We start from the raw sequence: 21201 nt of genomic DNA on the forward strand, positions 1-21201 counted from the left end.
ATGAGTGAGTATGGACCTTTATAGAGTTAAGGAATCCCAAAGCAATTGTAGATTGAGCTGTCAATAAGTGCTCTGCATTCTCTGTTGTCATCACAATGTAAAGATCACCGGCCATCTTCGTCTTTATATAATTCACAATATCATCCCTTCAAAATAAAAACGATCTCGTTATTAACAAATGCACGAGCATATAATAGACTTGCCCCTTTTCACTTTTCCCACTTCTCAACAACTATAACAGATTTAAAAGGGCCATATTGAACAAAAAGATCCAACAAAAGAAAACCCCTGTTCCAAAAAAACTCGCTTCTTCCTGTCATGGTAGTAAGTATCCACATGTACTCCATTAACAAAGAAATAAATGGTTGGATATCCTTGAATTCCCCATCTTTTTGCCAACTCGATCTCGTTGATAGCATCAACTTTTGCTAGCACTGCTTTGCCCTTCAGCTCAGTGGCAGCGGCTTTATATTCTGGAGCCAGTTTCTTGCTCCAGAAGCACCATGGTGCATAAAAAGCCACCATCACATGCTGATTCTTGGCTAGAACATCACTAAAATTCTTGTCACTTAAATTCACTGCATTTTCTTTTTCATCAATAGCCGGAGTTAAATTGTACTTTCGATCTTTGAAACTTTCATAAGAATCTAATGGTGCAACGGTGTCTCTGGAAGAGATTGGAGGAAATTTCTTGAATACAGAAACACATAATACATAGCCTCCATCATAATCTATTTTGTAAACACAGAAAGGCGAAAGCCGAAACACAATGAACAAAAGAAAAATCGTAGTGGAGAGCGCAAGGAGATGAGCTTTAGTTGACATTGTTGAGCAGCCGGCGTTGAGTAGGTGCTCTGCAATTTGTACTTGACGCTTCAAATAGTTGTTTTATAGCAATGATCCTGTCAGCAATGCAAATTTAACCACGAATTGCTGGCCAGTGACAAGATAATTATAATTAAATGCCTCCTTTTTGGTATGTAGTTTCACAGAGTAGACAACAAGCTAATAAATAATAAAATTTATTTTGATTTCTATTCAGAAATTACACTATTAACATCCCGTTGACAGAAAGAAACCCTCTATCCACCACTAGCTTTATAAAGCACAATCGACAAAGACAAGATCCAAATCTCTAGCAGATGAAACCAATGTTCCTACGAACATCACTATGCAACAGGATTACACTGAATCTTGAAAGCAACGAATTGAATGGAATATTCTTTTGCAGCCATATAAACACGCTTCCTATATGGCGTTAATTTGTATTCTCAACGCCTTACCATAATGTGACATGCTTGGTCATCTCTCTTTATAATCTTTAAAAAGTGTCTGCTTGAACTTTGTATTATAAACCTTTTGTATGTGAATGGATTACCTACATTTGTTGATAAACTTAATGAATTTCTCCAATTAGTTCTTTATGGATCAGCTTCAGTATCTCTGAGACCTTCAGAGTTGCACAAATTTACCGCCAATTAGAACAACAATGTTGAAGACATATGTGTTACAAATATCACATATACAAGCATATAATGTGACATGATAGAGTTGTAGTTGCATCACAAACCAAGATATAATATGAAAGAATTTTGAGAAAATATATCATTGCTCACCTCGAAATGCTGTTGCAATATAGGTGAATGTTGATGCAGTGTTGTATATATCTTCTCAAGTAAGCCTATGAGTGCATCCACTTGATCGCCCAGCAGATCCACCTGGAATCCAAGCCGCGTAATGAATCTTAAGAAAATTTGCTTGAAACACACTTCAAATGTACATTCATCAAATCCAAGTTAAATTCAGTTTGTTTATCCTAAAAAAAAAAAGAAAGAAAGAAAGAAGCTAAGGTGAATAAAACTGAAATTGCAGCTCAAAACCTCAGTTTCAGCCTTTTGGAGATTCTTGCTTCTTCTAATAAATGTTGTTCTGTAGAGTAATTCCCGCTTTTGTACTGAGGAAACAAGCTCAACAAGCAAATCTAATTGATGCGTCATCTCTTCCAACCTGTACAAAAGTAGCGCAGTAAAGGTCAATCACTTGTTCAAACAACTAATTTTGATGGAACATAAATATCGTAACACAAATAGCCATAGTCAATGTTCACAGTAAGATTAAATTAAAGCATTTGAGGGGAACTATATATAAATGTAAACTGAAGTACCTCAAAACTTTGTCTGCTAATTTTTCTTGTGCTTGGAGCTCAAAATTTCCAAATACTTGTGAAAACTCCAGTATAGGTGTAAACATGGAATCCAATTGGTTTCTAGAAATCTCTTCATTTTTTTGTTGGAAAGTTATAGAATTTTTGTCATGCACATTATCTGCAGGAATCATTTGATTATCAACTCTTTCTTCATCATAGTCGGCTGTGCCTAAACTAGATTCCAACTCACTCATTATTGTCTTACTTGTAGCTAACCGATCTAGGCTTTCTCAAGTTTGCTTCTCACCGAAGTAAAAGTGGACTCATCCTCATCCATCAGTTCTTGAAAGATCTCATGCTCGTTCAGCTGTTCAGTTTCCATTTCCACCCAGTCAAGTTGTTTCTTGTGTTCATTTACTTCAGAACTTGCACTTACCATTAGATCTCCATCTTCTTCCAAACACTTCAATAACATATCTAGTTTTTTGATAAAACTATCCTCTCCATTTCCCTCAAAACTTCCGTCTATATTGTTGGGGGAACTTTTGTCTTGCTTCCGGGCTTCTCCTTCCGTGAAACATAGGCAAGCATCTTTCATCGTCTCACGAAAAACAAATTCCTGTATCTCATGTCTAAAGAGATACTCAATGTTGCAAGCATCTATCTCTTTCTTCCACTCATCAATAGTTTCCCCGAATAAAACCATCTACACATTCTCCTTCACAAAATATTCCGCTATTTTAAGTGACTTGTCAGGAACCTCAACCTCTTAGAGTTTTGTAAATGTGTAGTTCGCAGTATTCACAACATCTCTGAAGGTCTCATCAAAGACAGACGAGAAACCTCTTCTGTTATAAGCCTGCCAATTCTATAGTTTCCAATTTTCTAATTCCAATCCTTGCAAATTTCCCGGTACAAGACTGAGCATATATCCTCACTTAAAGAGCATTCATCTCGGAAATGTTCTAATTTCCTATCCAGTGCAGAGCAAAACCCCTTAACTGCCTCACTGCATACAGTATAATATATTTCCTCTCTCATCTGAGCCTCAAACTTGTTACTTTCAACTTCCTCTTTCAACATCCTTATTTCAATTTGTAGTTCTTCATTGGCTGCATCAGCGACTGACGCGTTATTCATTTTCTTCCAGACACCATCCAAATTGTCAATGTCCGAGTTCATTTCTTTTCTCACATCAGATTTCAATAGGTTTTTTGCTGCTGAGGATTCGTCCCATTGATCACCTCCATATTCTCCAAAAGTCTCAACCAACCTGGCATTGCAGTTCATTAAATTATCCAATCTTACAATAACTTCTTGGATTCTTCTTTTTAGGCTAACCGGATCCTTCTCTCTTCTTAAGTTTGAACACCTTTTTTCTGGAAGCATTTCTCGCTTCAACCATTTAACCTCTTCACTTTTTCTCCGAATAATAAACTCGTGACTCTTTATGATCTTAGCAACAGATTGACCAACACCCTCTTCTGATTCTACTTCTTCAACCTTTGAGGAAAAATTGGCACAACTGTCTCCTTCTGATAAAGATCTTCGCAGCCTCGGAGGAATATTCCTCTCAATATTAGTTTTGGTTGAAGATTTTAAATTCTCATTCCCTTTTGCAGCTTTCAGTTGAGCCTCGTTCTGATTGATAAAGCTCTCAAGCTCATTACGCAAGCACGTAACCTCCGTCATCAAATCTGACAAATGCTCACTCAAGCTCATGAAAACTTGCTTCTCTTGCTTCCTCATTTCCATCTCAAAGTTCTCCTTAAAATCGTTAACAAAACCATTAATCAATGTACAAATTGCATCCTTCTCAATAGTCCACCTCCATTGCTGCTCCTGGGGCCCCAGCTCAGACAAAAAAATCGCATTCTGCATTTTCCCAAAAGCCTGATGCAAAGTCTCTTTCAAAATATTAATATCAGAACCCATCTGCTCAATCTTTTTGTGATCAATACCGCCATTCTTTTCCGCATCAATAACTTCATGCTCGATTTGCAAGACTTGTTGATCAACTGAATGCATCAACTCAGAAATTTCACTATCTCTATCCTCATCCCGACTTCCAGGACTGCTCATACTGAGCTCAGCGACACCATCGCTCTTTGTTCTTTCAAGCTCCACGTTAGCATTTTGCAAAGCAACCAATTCTTTTTCCTTCGCATCCAATGCTTGCCTAAGCTTCAACTCATTTTCGAACCTCTCCGTCAATTCCTTATCCTTTTCGCGGAGAGCCATTTCTGAATACTGAAGGCGACACTGGAGACGGTCTTTAATTTCTTCCAAGTCTGCCAGGACTTTTTCATGGCAGCTTTGAAACATGTTGTTGTCTGCATCCTCCTGGACAAATTTCATGCACCCTTCTAGCTGAATTACTGCAAGTTCATAGAATTTCGATATCTCATTCAAGCGCTGAATGACGCCATCTTTGGACTTTACTTTGCCGTGTGCTCTGTCCACGTCGCCATCATTGTTGCATCTGTTAAAGAAATTCTTAGTGTGCCTTCAAGCAATCCAAAAAGACCAGCCATTTTTTTTTTCTTTTTGTTTGGTTCATCTATTGAAAATGAAGCAATAGAAATGTGAATGAGATCTTCTGTTTTTATGTTTCCTTGAAAATTGGAGATCTAATTGACTTGTTCTAACTTGTTACTTGTTACACATACGTTGAAGATGTGACCAGAGTTATTCCTATATTTCATTTAAATACTAATGCATATTAGCGTATATGCAAAGATAACAAGGAATTGACAATTTTAGGGAACTCACGTTAATTTTTTACCTTTTTTTAATAGAATTTTTTAACATTCAATCAATAGGATTTGTTGTAAATTTGAAGGTTATGAGACCTTTATTACTTGAAATGACTGGTTTGTCCTTCGTTTCCTTCGAGAGCCCGAAAAGTTCTAAACGTTCAACACTCAAGTCAATATTTTTTTTTTTGGTCTTAACCACGAGGTATCCCGGGGAGGGCCCCAACTATGGGAGGCACCTTTAAATCCGTACCATAACCCAGACTAGAAGTCCCCACTTGAACCGAGAGACACAAGTTCTCCCAACAAAGGCGACTTTCCTGCGACTTGAACTGGGGAGCAAACTCAATTAAACCACCTAAGGGTGACTCTATTGCCAGTGGAGCCAACACTTTGTTGGTAACGCTCAAGCCAATATAGACGGTTAAGATGTCCTCCTCAATTAATTTGAAAGGAAAATTACAGATAATATGTATGGTTTGATGAAGGAGCAAAGGAACATTAAAAAGGTGTAATTAACATTGCCAACGAACGTGCCCAGCATTAATTTATGAGCGCTGCTATTCACCCCGATTTTAACCTCGAAACACGCCCCGAATTTTAAAACGCACCGTTTTGATAAAATTGAAAACGGTGCGTTTAACCCATGTTTCTTCCTTTCCTTTCTTTTGCCAAACCACAGAAACGGACCTTTGCTTCCTTTTCGTTTAATCCTATCATCTTGTGGTCACTGCCGCTGCTGCTTCCTTCAAGACCGAGCTCTCTGCCGCTACTGCTTTCTTCAAGACCGAGCTCTCTAAGCCCCTCACTGCCGATTTTAACCTTTGCTTCCTTTTGGCTTCACGATCTAGAAGCCATCGCCGCTTCCTTCAAGGTCGCTGCCGCTGCTGCTTCCTTCAAGACCGAGCTCTCTACCGCTGCTGCTTCCTTCAAGACCGAGCTCTCTGCCGCTCCTGCTTTCTTCAAGACCGAGCTCTCTAAGCCCCTCACTACCGATTTTGACCTTTGCTTCCTTTTGGTTTCACCATCCTGAAGCCATCGTGGCTTCCTTCAAGGCAGTTTGCTCTCTCTAAATAATTTCAATAAGTTTAAATTTATTTTTAAACATTTAAATAATTTCATATAAATTTATTTTTAATTAATACAAATTAATTTCATGTATCGTTAAATGTTCCTTCAAGACTCCATTGTGTTTGCTGCTGATTGTGTTTGTGTGTTACTGGTGCTGGAATTATCTTGCGGCTGATTGTGTTTTTGTGTTACTGGTGCTTGAATTGTTGCTGGTGGAAGTGTAACTGGTGCTGGAATTGTCTCAGCTGCATGATTTTGCTGGGGCCAAATCCGGTTGATGACATTCTCTTTTGTTGCGGCTGCATGTTGTAGATATATTTCCCGCTAAAGGGGCATGTGCCACCAGAAAGATTGTTGAAGCATTTGAATGTTTTCTTGTATTTTAGTTTAGTGTATGATGACTCTGTATCGTGCAATGATCATGATTCTTTCTATCACTAAAGAAGATAAAGAATCATGATCATAAAATCTAAGTATTACGAATGCAATCTTCATCGCAATTGAACATTGTAGGACTATTTTCTAAAGTTGAATGAAATCAACATATTCACGCATACAGCCCAGCAAAAGAAAATTTCGCTCAATGAAAACCGACGCCAATGCTTTGGCTGAAGAAACAACGTCCAAGTTCATTCAAATAATCCTAAATCCGCAATTATTTAATCTACCCCCAGCGCAAGTTAAAGCAACAAAACTTCACATCCACTCTCATTTAACACTCAATACCCTGTCTCAGCATTTTGTCAATCACCTTCCATCCACCATGGTTCAGCAAGCTTGCAAACAGAATGCCATCAAATGCGGCTGTGTTCTGCCGATGAAGGATGCTGACAGAATAATGTGGGGGAGTGCTGCACTCATTGAGGAAAGAAGCTATAAGAGAATTGGCAGCATCTCATATATCATTTAATTCTTTGCATGTCTAAGAATGCCACTTGATAGCAAAGTGATAAATATTTACTTGAGCAAGCAAGTAAAAGCAGCACTGAGCTCATAATAAATAAATAAATTAATTAATTAGAGGTTCGATCAGAGCATCAAGCAAAAAGTTGGAAATTCTGAGCAGAAAGCTGTGGTTCACGCGCAAATAGAAAGACAAACAGAATGCTCACGTGCTGCACAGCTGGAATAGTATTGAAGCAAAGCAAAACGCACCGTTTTTGTCAAAATTCGGGGCCCGAATTCGGGGCTAATGTCGGGTTAAGTAGCTTTTCCCTTTCCTAATTTATTAGTTGTTTCAAATAAAGCATGCACTTGGCATACTATAATTGGTTGTTTCCTACAGCGGCCACTACAGATCTCATTAGGCGCCAGAATCTAACTCAGCGGCAGGGCGCGAACCATCACTGCCCTTGGCAGCGCGTGAGGCTCTTTCTCTCAGCCACTCCACCACCTCTCCAGAAACCAACTCAACGTTCTGCTCAGGCTCGGCAATCAGCTGATGCCACGTGCCTGGATAAATCCTCAGCGCCTTATCCTTACTGGCTGCATGTTTATACAACTCTTCAACGCAGGCGGGATCGCAAACGACGTCGTCTTCCTCTTGGGGCTCATTGAGTACTTTTTATACTCAAATCCCTTGCAAATCCCTCGACACGCGTAAAAACTCCAGCACGGTTGCCGCACGCGGCCTTGGCACCGACCTCCTGGGGCTCGACAACACCAGTTTCCTCCTCCACTCCTCCTTGAAGGAGACCATCGGGAGAGAACCGTGGGTGGGACCTACGCGCCAGGAAGGCACCAGCCATACGACTGTGAAGAGAAGGTGCTCGAAGGGCCACGGAGGCTTGAATTTCTGGCTAATCCCGCACATGGCCCCATTCAAAATCAAACCATCCCACGCGCCCGTCGGACGGAGCGTGAAGTAAAGAGCTATGGCCCCACCTAAGGACTCGGAATACAAAAACGCGGGCAAATCCGGTGCGTGTCTCAGAATGACATATCACATGTTATATTAATTATTTGGGATGAAATTTAAAATAAATAAATTTAGTATGCTTGCTTTTGCATAAAACCATCCCACGCGCCCGTCGGACGGAGCGTGAAGTAAAGAGCTATGGCCCCACCTAAGGACCCGGAATACAAAAACGCGGGCGAATCCGGTGCGTGTCTCAGAATGACATATCACATGTTATATTAATTATTTGGGATGAAATTTAAAATAAATAAATTTAGTATGCTTGCTTTTGCATAAAACCTTCTTTTTTTTGTAGGGTTATTTTGGATCTAATAATTTAATTTATAAATATATTTTTGTTTTATCAATAATAACATTTAATTTGCAACTGCAGGGGATCTCTACTCCCTAGTGTTGGCTCGAGGAGACCTTGGCAACAACCATTGCAACGAATATATGATAAGTTTTATCACGACAATTACTTGTTAATTAATTTCTTTGCACTTGATGTACAACACATATCATATTATATCAATTTTAAAGCTATATACTGAGAATTCTAACATAATCAAATGCATATAGGAGCAATTAATTGACAATCAACACACCAATTAGGAAAGCTAAACATGTATAAGGAATTTACTGAGTATCAGTAACATAGTAGAAATATGATAAAGTTATGGTGAGACATCTGTGACAAAAAAATAAGTCAATATTTAATTATTAAATATAAATTATCACTATATTTGGTATTGAGATGTTGTGATTAAAAAAAATGAGAAAGTATGGTAATATGTAATAATTTTAAAAGTTATTATGACTTTTTATTATATAAATAAAATAAACTTAATTTTTAGATTATAGCAGTAAGTATTTATTAAGCACATTCGTGTTGGAATTTAAAAGCTATACTTTCCAAAAATAATTAAGCAGGGCTAATACCTAAAACAAGTCTAACAGAATTTTTTTTTTATTTCTAGAAAATAAAAAATGCATGTGATATGTAATTTGTGAGGATTTGAATTTTACAGAAGCAGAGGAAAGAAAAGAATTTAAAAAAAGCGAATTGCTTTATGAAATAATTTTTCTGCATCCTTTATTCAGACAGCTTTAGGCTTTTTATAAGAGCCAATTGGAAACACGCAATCTACGCTAGTAACTGCCCTTGGAACAACAAAAGACACCCTAGACAGTAACACATGAAATACTAGAAATAATAGGAAATATGGGTAACAATATTGCACAAATAGTTGATAGACCACGTGTCAAGCACCCATTTATTTCAAAGCACTTATTATTAAGTCCTAGACTCCTCCTCTCAAGCATGGCTATCAGGTACCTGGGAAGTTTGTCAAATGCATGGGTTCTTGCTCGTCTTTGGGAGACATATCAGCATGCTTGGAAAGAGATACACGCAAGACAATCAACACAAGATTTGCTTTATTTCTAGGATGCATGGGCATGCACTCTACTTATAGAACTCCATAACCCAGAGATTACCAATAGCAAGTTCACAACTGATCCCACCAAAACCAGCGCCAGTAGCCAGGGTCATGAATTCATGCCTTGTTCTCTCCTTTCCACCGGGACTTTGAATCATCATAAGCACGTCCAAATGGGAATTTGATTTTGATTCAATGCTTGTATTAGGAACTTCTGGAAGCATTGACTCCACAACGATTACCTTTCCATCTTCTGGGATGCTTTTGTAGCAATTCTTCAACAACTTCAAGCAATGTTCATCATTCCAATCGTGCAGTACCGACTATTTAAAAATTCTCATATTAATCAAACTATTGTTTGTAAAAATTTAATTTAAGGAACTCCTCATAATATGTCCGCAAATTAAATTAAAAACTTACCTTCATAAAAATGGCATCACCTTTTGGAACACTTTGGAACATATCACCCCGTACATGCTCAATACCTGTAAAATATTATACAATTAAGAAATCAGACAATTAGAATTATGCCACTCTATTTTCATTAGCAAGATGTATTACGTCAAGAACTGTTTGCTCAAACTTAATTATGCCAATGTTATGGAAGTTCCTGATATACAGGCACACACAACAGATGTTCTCATTTTTTTAAATATAAATTTGGGGTTTTACAAGAATTTCACAATAGTAAACCACTGAAGAATTATACACACGCATATATGAGAGCAGGTTCAAGGGATTTTTTTTAATACAATTTTACATATAAATTTCTAACAATTAGGTTAAAGTTTATCATATGGTTAATATTAAAACTGCATGCAGTTTTATAATTCGAAAAATTAATTAACTAAACGCAAGTCCCTACGTCAAACAATAAACGTGAAACACGACGCTTTTTCCTCTCTCTTATCATCTTAATTTATTTAAACTAAGTAATTTCATTCAAAGATTGAAATTACACTTCATTTCGGAGGAAGATCTTCCAATCAAATTACAGGCAACTTAAAATTAAAAGCTGCCTTAGCTAACACGAGTATGCGTGTTGCAGGCTCTTCGGATGAACTGAATTCTAAATCAGCATTGTCCTTAATTTCCTCTTGAATGTCCAACAACACTTAAAAGATTTCCTTTGCTTGACATCATGTTTAGGACATTCATACATTTCTCTTTTTAACTTATGTGCTCATCTCCTTCAATCCGCCCTCTACTCATTATAAAACATTTTTTTTTATTCTGATGGCTGTTGGATGGATGTTACTACTACAAATTAAAATATAGTACTTCCCTAGTTCTTTGTATGTTTACTTTAGTTATCCAGTAAATCGAAACGTGATTAGATGACTATGCTTTGTTAATCTTTAAAAAAATATATGTAGAAACGATTGCCAACATTTGTTTTCCAATATTTACATTTGGTTTAATAAACAAATTTATGTAGATAACATCTTTTTGTATGGCTACATGGATGTGTACCTTAGTTCACTGGTAATTTAGAGGGAGAAATAAAGGGTAATACAAAGGTGAGAGAAAAATATTTTACTTATACGATTAAATTTAATAATATGGCACCTACGCGAATTAATTAGTTTTTTAAAATAACAAAATTACACGTGAGCTTTAGTATTAATCCTTGGACGAACTCTATTAGAAAGAAATTTTTTTCTAAAAGTATCTTTTTTAAACTTGCCCCCAAAATAAGGAATCTTCTAAAAAAAAGGAAAAAAGAAAACAAACATTCCAAGTATTATCCTTAGTTTATCCTTTATTTTAATAAAGTAAGGAAGCCTTATATATATATATATAGATAGATAGTAATGATCTAATCCAAAATTTTGGGTTTTGTTAAAAACCAAAAAAAAATCATAATTTCAAATGGTTCAATAGTCCATTATACTATTAAATCATATGACTTACTAGATTTTTCGGACTTTAACAAAATTTGTGTAGTGAGAGAGAGAGAGAGAGAGAGAGAGAGAGAGTCCTTCTTTAGTAATGAAATCTTCACTTTTTTAAAATGAGAATGTTACTAAAATATAAAAAAAAACACATATTTCAATACATTAGAAATTGTGTTTTTTTTATTTATTAGTAGCATTCTCAATTTAACAAAGTGAAACATATATATATATATATATATATAGTCCTTCTCTAAGGTGGGTGCCTTTATTTTTTTTTAAATGAGGACACGCTATTAAACCGTACGATTTAACGGTGTTCTTCATTAATTCTATTAAATCGCACGGTACAACAAAGTGTTTGCATTAAAAAAAAAATTAGGGTGCCCACCCTAGCGAATGACTATATATATATTTATGAGAGTTGTTGCACTTTAATAAAGTGCAAGAAAATTGTTACCGCATATGGTATAATAGTGTAATGTCCCGACAAGTACTCGTATATATAACATGAGATTAATAATCATACGTGGATGTGATGGGGCATGGTCAATAACATGAGGCTGGTCGAAATTGATGCCCTTAATATAGGGGTACTTGGTAGTGATGGCTTGAAGAGTAACACCGAGACTGCCACCAACATCGACCAGTTGCTTGATGTTGTCGAAGCCCTTGTAAGATTCAAGAATGTTGCTCATAACCAGGGAGGTATAGTTATACATTGCTGTGTTAAAATGTTTATTGAACCTAGGGTCCAATCCTGCGTACTCAAATACATGCACTCCATGGGCTCGATTAAATGGAATTCCTCCTTCAAGAATAGCATCTTTGAGTTGGGACCTACATAAATTCCGAAAAACCAATTTATCATGCATCGTCTATATATATGCTCCATGCATGCATGCATGCTCTAGCTAATCATTTACTAAGAAAAAGAGAGAAATAGAAATTAATTAATTACCAGCTTTCCAGAAGGACCTTGTCCTGATTCATTTGTAATAGGGGGCCTAGTAAGACGCCATCTTTGTTAGGCACATAGTATTTGGAGACAGAATTCAAACTATATAGTCTCCGAGCACCAGAAGCATCAAGTGAGCATTCAACAACACTGTAGCTAGCCAGAAGCCTGAGAATCCGATCCAGCATCATGGGTGCGTCTTTGTTCTTGGTAAGCAATTGGGCTGCAATATCTGAAGCACAGAGCTTTGCACCAGGACCAACTTTGTCTAGGATCTCGAAAATGCCCAGCTCATACACCGCTTGAATGGCCATGGGTAGCACTGTACCCATCACCAATTGACTAGCATATGCAAAGCTTTGGTCTCTTTCTCCATCAACTATAGAATCCATTTTAAATTTCTTGAATTTCTTGTACGCTTTGCGGGGTTTCTTGTTTGGCCAGGGGGTTATATATAGACTTGTCATTCAAAACTATCAAGAGTTTGCCAATATAGACTTGGTCATTCAAAACTATCAAAAGAGAGATGGGATTGACTAATGAATTAAAATTAGAACTTTGCCAATATTTAAAATTTTCTTTGAGCTATATAATTTATGCAATCTTTGAGGCTATTTTTATGTTTTATTTAAAGTTTGTTGTTCTTTTTATTTATTTATTTTTTTAAAAAAATGATGTTTGTGGGTATCGTCACTAAAGCCATCACGAGACTATAACTCGTCCACTAGGGCCGTCTAGGGGTTTAAAGGCTTGTTGCATACGTTAAATGCAATCGCGATTACTTGGAAAAGTAGTTTAGTTAGGATTTACTTTTTGTTTCATTGTTTTTATTTTTGTTTTAAGTTTTAGTTTTGCTCGAGGACTAGCAAAATCTAAGTTTGGGGGTATTTAATGAGCATAATTTATATACATATTTTACCCTTTCTTATATATTTGCTAGTTATTTTTTTTCTTATTTTTAATTAATTGAATTGTTTTATTGAATAGGGAATTAATTTGAGATTATGGATAAAAAGGATATAAAAGAGCTCAATTTTGGAAGCATTAAAGATTAATTGATTTTTGGAAGTAATTAGACATACATGCATGTGGAAATCAAGCCAAGGAACCGAATTCAACAAGTTAATTCATCATGCACATGCGGACAAAAGAGAGAATTTGATTTTAGCTTTAAAAAAGACCCGCAATTGGCTTTCATAAATGAAAAAAGAATCCTATTGCAATTCTAAGTGCCCAGCACGTGAGTGAAGCAAAACAAATATGCTTTAGAATTGATAAGGTGGGGCCCATTTTAAAGACTATATAAACAAGCCTTTGGCTTTTGAATGAAAAGTAGCCGCCAGAGGAAGGAAAAAAAGAACAGACGCGATTCGGGAGAAAATCAGCTGCAGCAGTTCGGCTTCAATGGATGATTTTATATTTTTTTGTTGCTCTCAATTTAAGTATATCTAACTAATTTTTTTATACTGAGGTTAAGGATGAAATCTTATTCAATAAAATAATTATCTTTTTATTTAATTAATTCCCTACATGTATGCTTTAATGATTATGGTTTTTATTTCACATGATTAATTTGATGTTATTAAAATCTTTTCATCAATTCTGTCATGCATTATTAATTGTTAAGATTAATATTTGATTAAATCTATGCTTGGATCTATAAAGTTTATACATGATTTTTTTTAGGGGAAATCTTCAGTCATATACCCTTAAATGACATCAGTATCAAACGTGTTATAACATTTTTAAATGTATCACTCGTATACCCTAAGTTGACAAAACACTTCTGCCGTCCACCGATCCGTTAACTGCCGTTTGCGAGCGCTGACATCATAAGGGTGATCTAGTCTTTTTTAAAAACGACATGTCATCCCATTTACCTAGTAAAAAATGACATGTCATATGATATATTTTGATAAAAATGACATGTCATCCCATTTATCGGATAATTGTTAATAATTGTAAAAAAAAAAAAAGCTACTTTACAACTGAATTTACTCTTCCAAAATTTAACCAAAATTATTGAAGATCTACTCCTCCAAGCTCCAACTTGAGTTTTTTATGGTATAATATGTATAATTATAAATAATATGTTGTTAATAATTTTTTATGGTATAAGATGAATATTTTTTATGGATAATTGTTAATAATATGTACCATTAATAATTTATATTTTTTTAATAAAAAATGTATTGTTAATGACAAAATAAAAAAAATTGTGTATTGAAAATTTACATTAATTTTCAAGGTAAATTTATTTTTTTACCTCATTTTGAGTTTAAAGGGTAAAATAGTCATTTTGCTCAAATTCTATTAAGTTCTTAACGGTAGTAAACGGAAAGGTGGACGCCAGAACTCTTTTGTCAACTTAGGGTATACGAGTGATATAAGTGAAAAGTATTGTAGTACGTTTGATACCGGTGACATTTAAGGGTATACCGGTGATAATTTCCCTATTTTTTATTCTATATCTTTCTTTAAATTGTTTACATAGAGTGTTTAGGAAAACTTTGACTCTTTGTTATTCAATATGTTTACATGGGATGCTTAGATGTCATACTATTAAGCAGAAAAAGCACCTACATTAGATTTAATTACTTGGGTTTAATTGTTATATCCATGAGATGACATAGATTGATTTCGAGTTATCACTCTAAAATTGGAGATTAATTAATAATTAGATAATTATTAGTTGAATAGTGGTGGATTATGAAATCTTAGTAACTTTTGTCTTATTGATTTCTCATTTACTTTAATTGTTTTTTTAGTTTAATTAGTTTAATTTCTCTTAAAAATTCAATTTGCTCAATTAGGTTAGAATTAATATTAATTTTAAATTTAAATTAGACTTTTTAATTTATAACAATCCATGTATGATCAACCTCATTACCACTATTCTATCTCTAAATTTATGCGCTTGCGAGTATATTAAAATTTTTGACAACATGTTTACTGGTTGTTAATTTCAAAAAGTTAAGCCTGCAACGCGAAAAGGACAGAAGATGCCATAAAAGGGGCTTTAGCCCTCTGAACCATTTTTTTTTAAGTGTGCCCCGAGCACCTTCTGAATGAGTTAAATGAAAAGCATTTAGAAATATTTTTTAAATAATAAAACACTTGTAGCCCAATGGTACACATGTTACTTAGTGGTTTTAGAGACTTGATTCGAATCCCAATAATTTTTTTGAATGTGTGCATGGTCCTCAATATTTTTCACGTTCAATATAAAATTAATTGAAGAAAAAATGTTGGCCTAGTTAGAGGTAGGTTATAGGTAGGTAGGGTTTTAAGAAAAAAAGTAAAACTTTATTTGCGGGACGCAATTAAAAAACATGGGTCCGAAATATTATTGAAAACTAATTTAAGAGAAAATGTTGGCTTAGTTAGAAGTAGGTAACAAATAGGTACGATTTCAAGAAACAAGTAATACTTTATTTGCAAGATCCGATTAGAAAACATGGATTTGAAATACTAAAAAGAGTATTTTTTGTATAAAAATTTGAGGAGTGTTAGCGACAATCGCCTATCGTGACTAGTGTCTTGGTCCTTAATTTTTTTTTTCACGTTCAATATAAAAACTAATCGAAAAGAAAATGTTGACCTAGTTAGACATAGGTAACAAGTAAGGTTCTAAAAAAGAGTAATACTTTATTTGCAGGGCCCGATTAGAAACACATGCCGAAACATTAATTAAAAAAGTATTTTTATATAAAATTTTGAAGAGTGCTAGCAACAGTTGTCCTTACAGATGACTGAGACAGTCATTACCAATCCCTCTCAAATTTAAGTGTTTGGTCCAGCCACCGAAGAGAACCCATGTGTGATTATGTACTATAGGTGCATTTGGTACATTGTTATTATATTATATGTTTTGCATTATTTTAATACAAGCATATTGCATTATATTGTATTGCATTAACACTTTATTTTATTAATATTGTGCAGCATTTAGTGTTATATTGTACTATATTAATTTTTAATTATACTATGTTTGGTATTGCATTGCATTGTACTATATTTTTTTGGTTATCATAAAAATTATATTTTTAGAAAATAAATATTTACTTTTTGATAACTTTGTCAAAAATTCTTTTTGTCAAAAATATTTTAATAAACTTTTCAATGATATATCTTTCAAAATAAAAATCCAAGTGAATAAAATAGATAACTTAAAAAATATCCTAACATAAATAAATAATTAAAACATATAGGCTTTGTTTAAAAAAAAGACATAATAGAGATAATTAATACAAAAGTTTGCACATACTATAACATAGTCACAAATAAAAGGAGTTGCATTTTTAAAACGGGTTGCTTTGTCTCATACATCAAATCAAGATAAATAATTGTGGATGGATAGAGACAAACACAACTTTCACTCAATCCTTCGATAAGATGTATTATTTCCCAACTATCCAAATGTTAGTTAATTTGTGACCACTACTCATCCTCGCAATCAAGAATTTATTCTATTACATGTCTAAGAAAAAATGTTATTAAATGGACAGCAAAAGAACCACAACTACATCATTTCGAAGCAATGTACATAACAAATGGACTTATGTACCAAGCTTGGCCTACCATGCATGTATGTTATGCAAAATATTGCACAATATGCAAAAATGTGGTTGCATGTGTGGAAATTTAACCACATAGGTAGAATAAGTGCAATTTTACTAAGTTGGACGAACATGCCCCATAAGCTATCTAGATGTAATGGGATGCTGAGATGAGCGATAGGAGAATGCAAAATGGAAGCTGATGCCAAGTAGTTGTCGATGTAGAGTTTATGTCAACTTAGGAGTGCTTACAAGTTCCAAAGATGAACCAACATAATTTTAGTTCTAAACATGCACTGATGTTGAAAGAAACATGTGAGATGAAAAGTTGATGCCAAGTAGTTGTCGATGTAGAGTTTATGTCAACTTAGGAGTGCTTACAAGTTCCAAAGATGAACCAACATAACTTTAGTTCTAAACATGCACTGATGTTGAAAGAAACATGTGAGATGAAGTGCCTCGAGATGCTGTAAATGCAGTTGGATCTCAATCAAATGCATGATTTTTTGGGAAAAAAGCTTCTTACAATAAGATCACTGAAAAACATCGATCATAATATTATCACCATCATTATTTTCCCCATTTTTGGAATGTGAGAGTTGATTATGAGAATTTTTTTTATCTTTGTATCATGTGACTAAGATGCTGGAACAACTTTAACCATCTTTCAAATACAACTCAAAGATTAGAAAATACAAACTGTTGATGAAGAAATCTGGTCGGCTATTGCGTGAATAGGTGCCCACACCAACACTTAAATTGCTATTGAGGAGATGATTTAACACTACAACTTTACTGAATTAGTAGTTGTAGGCAAATTAACATGCATGAAAACCATGTGCGAACAAGGTGGATAAAAAAGCCCATCTAGCCCAAGTCCGTAAGCTTTCGGCCCATCTTTCTACGCGAGGAATTAGATAAGAGCTTAAGAGAAAATGCTCGGACTAGGCCCAGCACTCTATTTTTTTTTTTACAAAATAAATTTATAAATTAGAACAATATATTAAAATTTAAAAAAAAAAAACTTAAATTCTTAATTCATAAATCAATAATGATTCACAAAACCTAAAATTATAATATTAATCTCTCTCTTAAGCAGTAATTAATTAAAATGATGTTTAAATTAGAAAATGCAGTATTAAAAAAATTAAATCTTTAGCATTTATTTGCTTAATTTTCTTCATTTATTATTTTATTTTAAAATATTTAATTTCTTTAACTCATTGTTAATTATAACAACTTGTTAATTATTAATTCATTTCAAATTTACAACAATTAAAAAAAAAAAGTGAAAGTCCAAGCCTTGTCCTCATGCTTCTACTAAAATGGGCTTGGGCTCAGAAAAGCTTGACCTAAGCCCACATTTTGTCATCCCTATGTTCATATTAGGTAGGATTGTCAACTTCAAATTATTAATATTAGGGGCTGCAAAATGAATAAACGAATTGAATTTGAATCAACTTAATAAACGAATTGGGTCAAATTTTGATGGATTCGAATTTGATTTATTTAATAAGTAAATCGTAATTTTATAATTTTAATTCAATTTATTTATTAAATGAATCAAATATTCATTCACAATTCATTTATGTAGAATAATTATTTTTTTCTTGTTATTACATCTTATAATTACGAATAAAAATTTAATGGTAAATAAATAATTGAATCAAACGGATAATAAATGAATAGTGTCATATTCGATTGATTTATAAGCAGTTTATTAAAAGAAAGAATAAACCAGTGATCACAAATTTGAATTCGATTCGTTTATTTAGTAAATTGAATCAAATTCATTTATTTATTAAATGAATTAATATTTTCAAACTCAAATCTAATTTAATTTGACTCCAGTTGAATCGAATCGAATAAATAAATTTTCGTCCAAATTGCCAGCCCGTATTAATATGCCTACAATACCAAGTGGACGGAAGATGTCATAAAAATCTTTATGGACTCTTAAAGCATTTGCTATCGGCTGACGCTGTTAAACACATAAGAAATTCAGGAAAATTAATTAAACATGGCTTCATATCATTCTACTAATCAGCCAGACCCAGTTGGATCCAATGTACTGATCACCCATCAGCCAATTGGTGATGAGTACTAGCAAGCTTTAATTGCAAGCAGTGATTGAGCGACTTCTGGCGTTTCAATTGTGATGCCAATCTGGAACTTGGTTGGATCTCGCTCGTGTCTTTGACCAAAAGCAAAGGGCTCGTGGACATTAAACAAAAAGAATTGTTTTTTCAGACCTTATCAGGCCATTTACTTCGTTGTGTTGAAGGCTTTGTTTCAAAGCCAGAGACAAAATCAATATATATATATATATCACGTACAGATATTCGTATTTTTTAAAATATGAATTTATTATACAATATAGTAAATTCTTATTTAAAATATGAGAACATTCGCGAGAGAGAGAGAGTCTCCTTCTTTTCTAGCGAAAATATTTTCACTTTATTAAAATTAAAATGTCACTAAAATATAAAAATATAGATTTTAATACATTAAAAACTTTATTTTTTTCTTTTAGTATATTAAAATTTATGTTTTTTTTTAAATTTTTTATTGACATCCACACCTTAATAAAGTGAGGATGTCGGCCTTACTATATATATATAATCTTTTAATATTTTAACTTAATTCCCGCATTAAAAGCTAACTCTTGCATAATTACCCTAAAGAATCAGCTTAACAGAAGTACCAATTTGTGATAGTGTACTATGTGTCGTACGTTTATGGCACTGGAGCCACATTCAATTTGTGCTTGGTCCTCAATTTTTTTCATGTTCAGTGTAAAAACTAATTGTAGAGAAAATCTAGGCCTAGTTAGATGTAGGTTAGAGGTAGGTAGGTTTTAGGAAAATGGGTCCTCTTAATAATATATAGCGTTGTATGAGATACAACGGAAGTTCAGTTTTTGTTTTTAATAAATTATAATTTTGAGTATGTTTTAAAATATATTTTTATGTTGAGAGGGATTTTGATAGTCTCCTAAATTAAATGAAGTTTTTAATATTTAGTTAAAAGATGAGGTAGCCACGTGTAATTACCTTGATATCTGCCAGCTACAAGGCTATACCATTTATTTCGGTGACCATTTAATGCCTAAAATCATCACCCAGCCGTTATATTATTTTTTTTATTTTGACATTATAAATCTATAAATATTTTGTAATATAAAAATTAGTGAAACCTCTTTGATTTTTATCGTTTTGGGAGTTTATGTCTCTTTGATCAATTCTATGATGGTGCAGTGCAGTCTACACATATAGACCAATAACATATCAATTTTTTTTTCTAAGCATTTAGAAGAAATCAAATCCAAAATGCACCATAGAGGAATTCAAATTGTATCCATCAATATCGATATGAGAATTAAAATAGTTTATCATTCTAAACCTCAGATAGTTTTCAAACAACTATATTATTTGATAGTGCCAAGTATCATATTGTCCATAAAATATTGCTGTTTTTAATATTATTTGTACTAATGACTCATATAATTAATAATACGATTTAATTCTTGATATGGACAACTATAAGATAACAATATCTAATTAAAAATATTTCATACAAATTTCTATCAAATTAATTAAATTACTTTTTATCGTTTCATTTACTCACTAATTTGAAATCACAAAAATTTCTTTGAGTTGTTATCGAAGCTTATACATGATTACATGTAACTTTAATACTTGATGATATTGTTTTACTACTAGCATTATGATTGATGATACTATAACTCTTAACATCTATTACTAACATTGTTAATAAGTATATTTGTTAGCCAATACTATTATTATTATTTGTAAATAGAACACATAAATGATAATTTTATCAGGCCTCCAAACTCGAACTCAAAATATTTTTTTAACTCAAATTTTATTTTAATTTAACCAAATAATAAATAATAAAAAATAAGACCCTAGGTCTAAACTCACGGCCTCTCTCAAAGCACTAGACTCTACCCATCGTCACCTCCAAGTTCCCAACGGAGCTTCCTTTCCTGGCCACGTCCAAAAGACCAAGCTTTGCCGTCAACACCAAAACACCAAGTTTTCAAACTTTTTCGTCAGTCTGTGTGCGCTCCACTGAAATTGTATGGCACAGTGGCCACTGGGCAGAAGAAAACATGTTAAGGAAAAAAAAAATTCTCACAAGAACCAACTAGCTATAAAATGCAAGAAAGCATCAAATGCGGCATATTATTTATTAGCATACCTTTCAATATTCCTTTTATTCACCTCTTGGTTATCGGCACCGACAACACCTGGATATTCAATAACACGAAGCACTGAAAACGCATCTCCAACTCTTTCACCTTCAAATTCAAATGGTGATTTGTTGGGACAAGAAATCCTTTGGTGAAAACCATCACCTATATCCAAGAATATTCATGTTATATCACAAAAAATCAATAACAAAATTATGCGGAAGTGTACCTGAATCTATAACATTGAATTGCTCTCTAGGA

General features: G+C 33.8%; 4 protein-coding genes across 4 annotated transcripts; all 4 read right to left on the reverse strand.

Moving 5' to 3' along the window:
* Positions 1-243: 243 nt before the first annotated feature.
* LOC18045035 (protein disulfide-isomerase C17H9.14c) lies at positions 244-2400 on the reverse strand. The gene is made up of 4 exons (XM_024186080.1): positions 2165-2400; positions 1881-2007; positions 1617-1718; positions 244-690 (listed from the first exon to the last, which is right to left on the reverse strand). Exons 1-4 carry the CDS (start codon positions 2398-2400, stop codon positions 244-246), a joined length of 912 nt encoding a protein of 303 aa, XP_024041848.1.
* A 631-nt stretch (positions 2401-3031) lies between these two features.
* On the reverse strand, positions 3032-6738 carry LOC18045036 (golgin subfamily B member 1). The gene is made up of 2 exons (XM_024186081.1): positions 6725-6738; positions 3032-4628 (listed from the first exon to the last, which is right to left on the reverse strand). Exons 1-2 carry the CDS (start codon positions 6736-6738, stop codon positions 3032-3034), a joined length of 1611 nt encoding a protein of 536 aa, XP_024041849.1.
* Positions 6739-7044: 306 nt separating this feature from the next.
* LOC112098990 (caffeoylshikimate esterase-like) lies at positions 7045-9333 on the reverse strand. Its single transcript, XM_024186082.1, is given in 3 exon segments — positions 7045-7901; positions 9011-9077; positions 9210-9333. Coding segments are annotated over 3 exon segments (816 nt in total). The 3' UTR covers positions 7045-7276.
* LOC18045039 (caffeic acid 3-O-methyltransferase) lies at positions 8946-12604 on the reverse strand. Its single transcript, XM_006436253.2, has 4 exons — positions 12169-12604; positions 11737-12047; positions 9733-9797; positions 8946-9635 (listed from the first exon to the last, which is right to left on the reverse strand). Exons 1-4 carry the CDS (start codon positions 12555-12557, stop codon positions 9339-9341), a joined length of 1062 nt encoding a protein of 353 aa, XP_006436316.1. The 5' UTR covers positions 12558-12604; the 3' UTR covers positions 8946-9338.
* Positions 12605-21201: the final 8597 nt, after the last annotated feature.

Source organism: Citrus clementina, unplaced genomic scaffold (genome assembly GCF_000493195.1).
Source record: "Citrus clementina cultivar Clemenules unplaced genomic scaffold, Citrus_clementina_v1.0 scaffold_4, whole genome shotgun sequence".
Classification (NCBI taxonomy): Eukaryota; Viridiplantae; Streptophyta; class Magnoliopsida; order Sapindales; family Rutaceae; genus Citrus; species Citrus x clementina.

Bases quoted from the DNA above. Each gene is read 5' to 3' on its own strand.
- LOC18045035 (XM_024186080.1), bottom strand. From the start codon at position 2,400: ATGAGTGAGTTGGAATCTAGTTTAGGCACAGCCGACTATGATGAAGAA. The intron at 1,719-1,880 runs GTTTTGAGCTGC...CTTGGATTCCAG, and splicing joins TCCAAAAGGCTGAAACTGAG to GTGGATCTGCTGGGCGATCA. The intron at 691-1,616 runs GTGAGCAATGAT...TCTGTATTCAAG, and splicing joins TATTGCAACAGCATTTCGAG to AAATTTCCTCCAATCTCTTC.
- LOC18045039 (XM_006436253.2), bottom strand. From the start codon at position 12,557: ATGGATTCTATAGTTGATGGAGAAAGAGACCAAAGCTTTGCATATGCT. The intron at 12,048-12,168 runs GTAATTAATTAA...GAATTTATGTAG, and splicing joins AAGGTCCTTCTGGAAAGCTG to GTCCCAACTCAAAGATGCTA. The intron at 9,636-9,732 runs GTAAGTTTTTAA...ATTTTTAAATAG, and splicing joins GTGATGCCATTTTTATGAAG to TCGGTACTGCACGATTGGAA.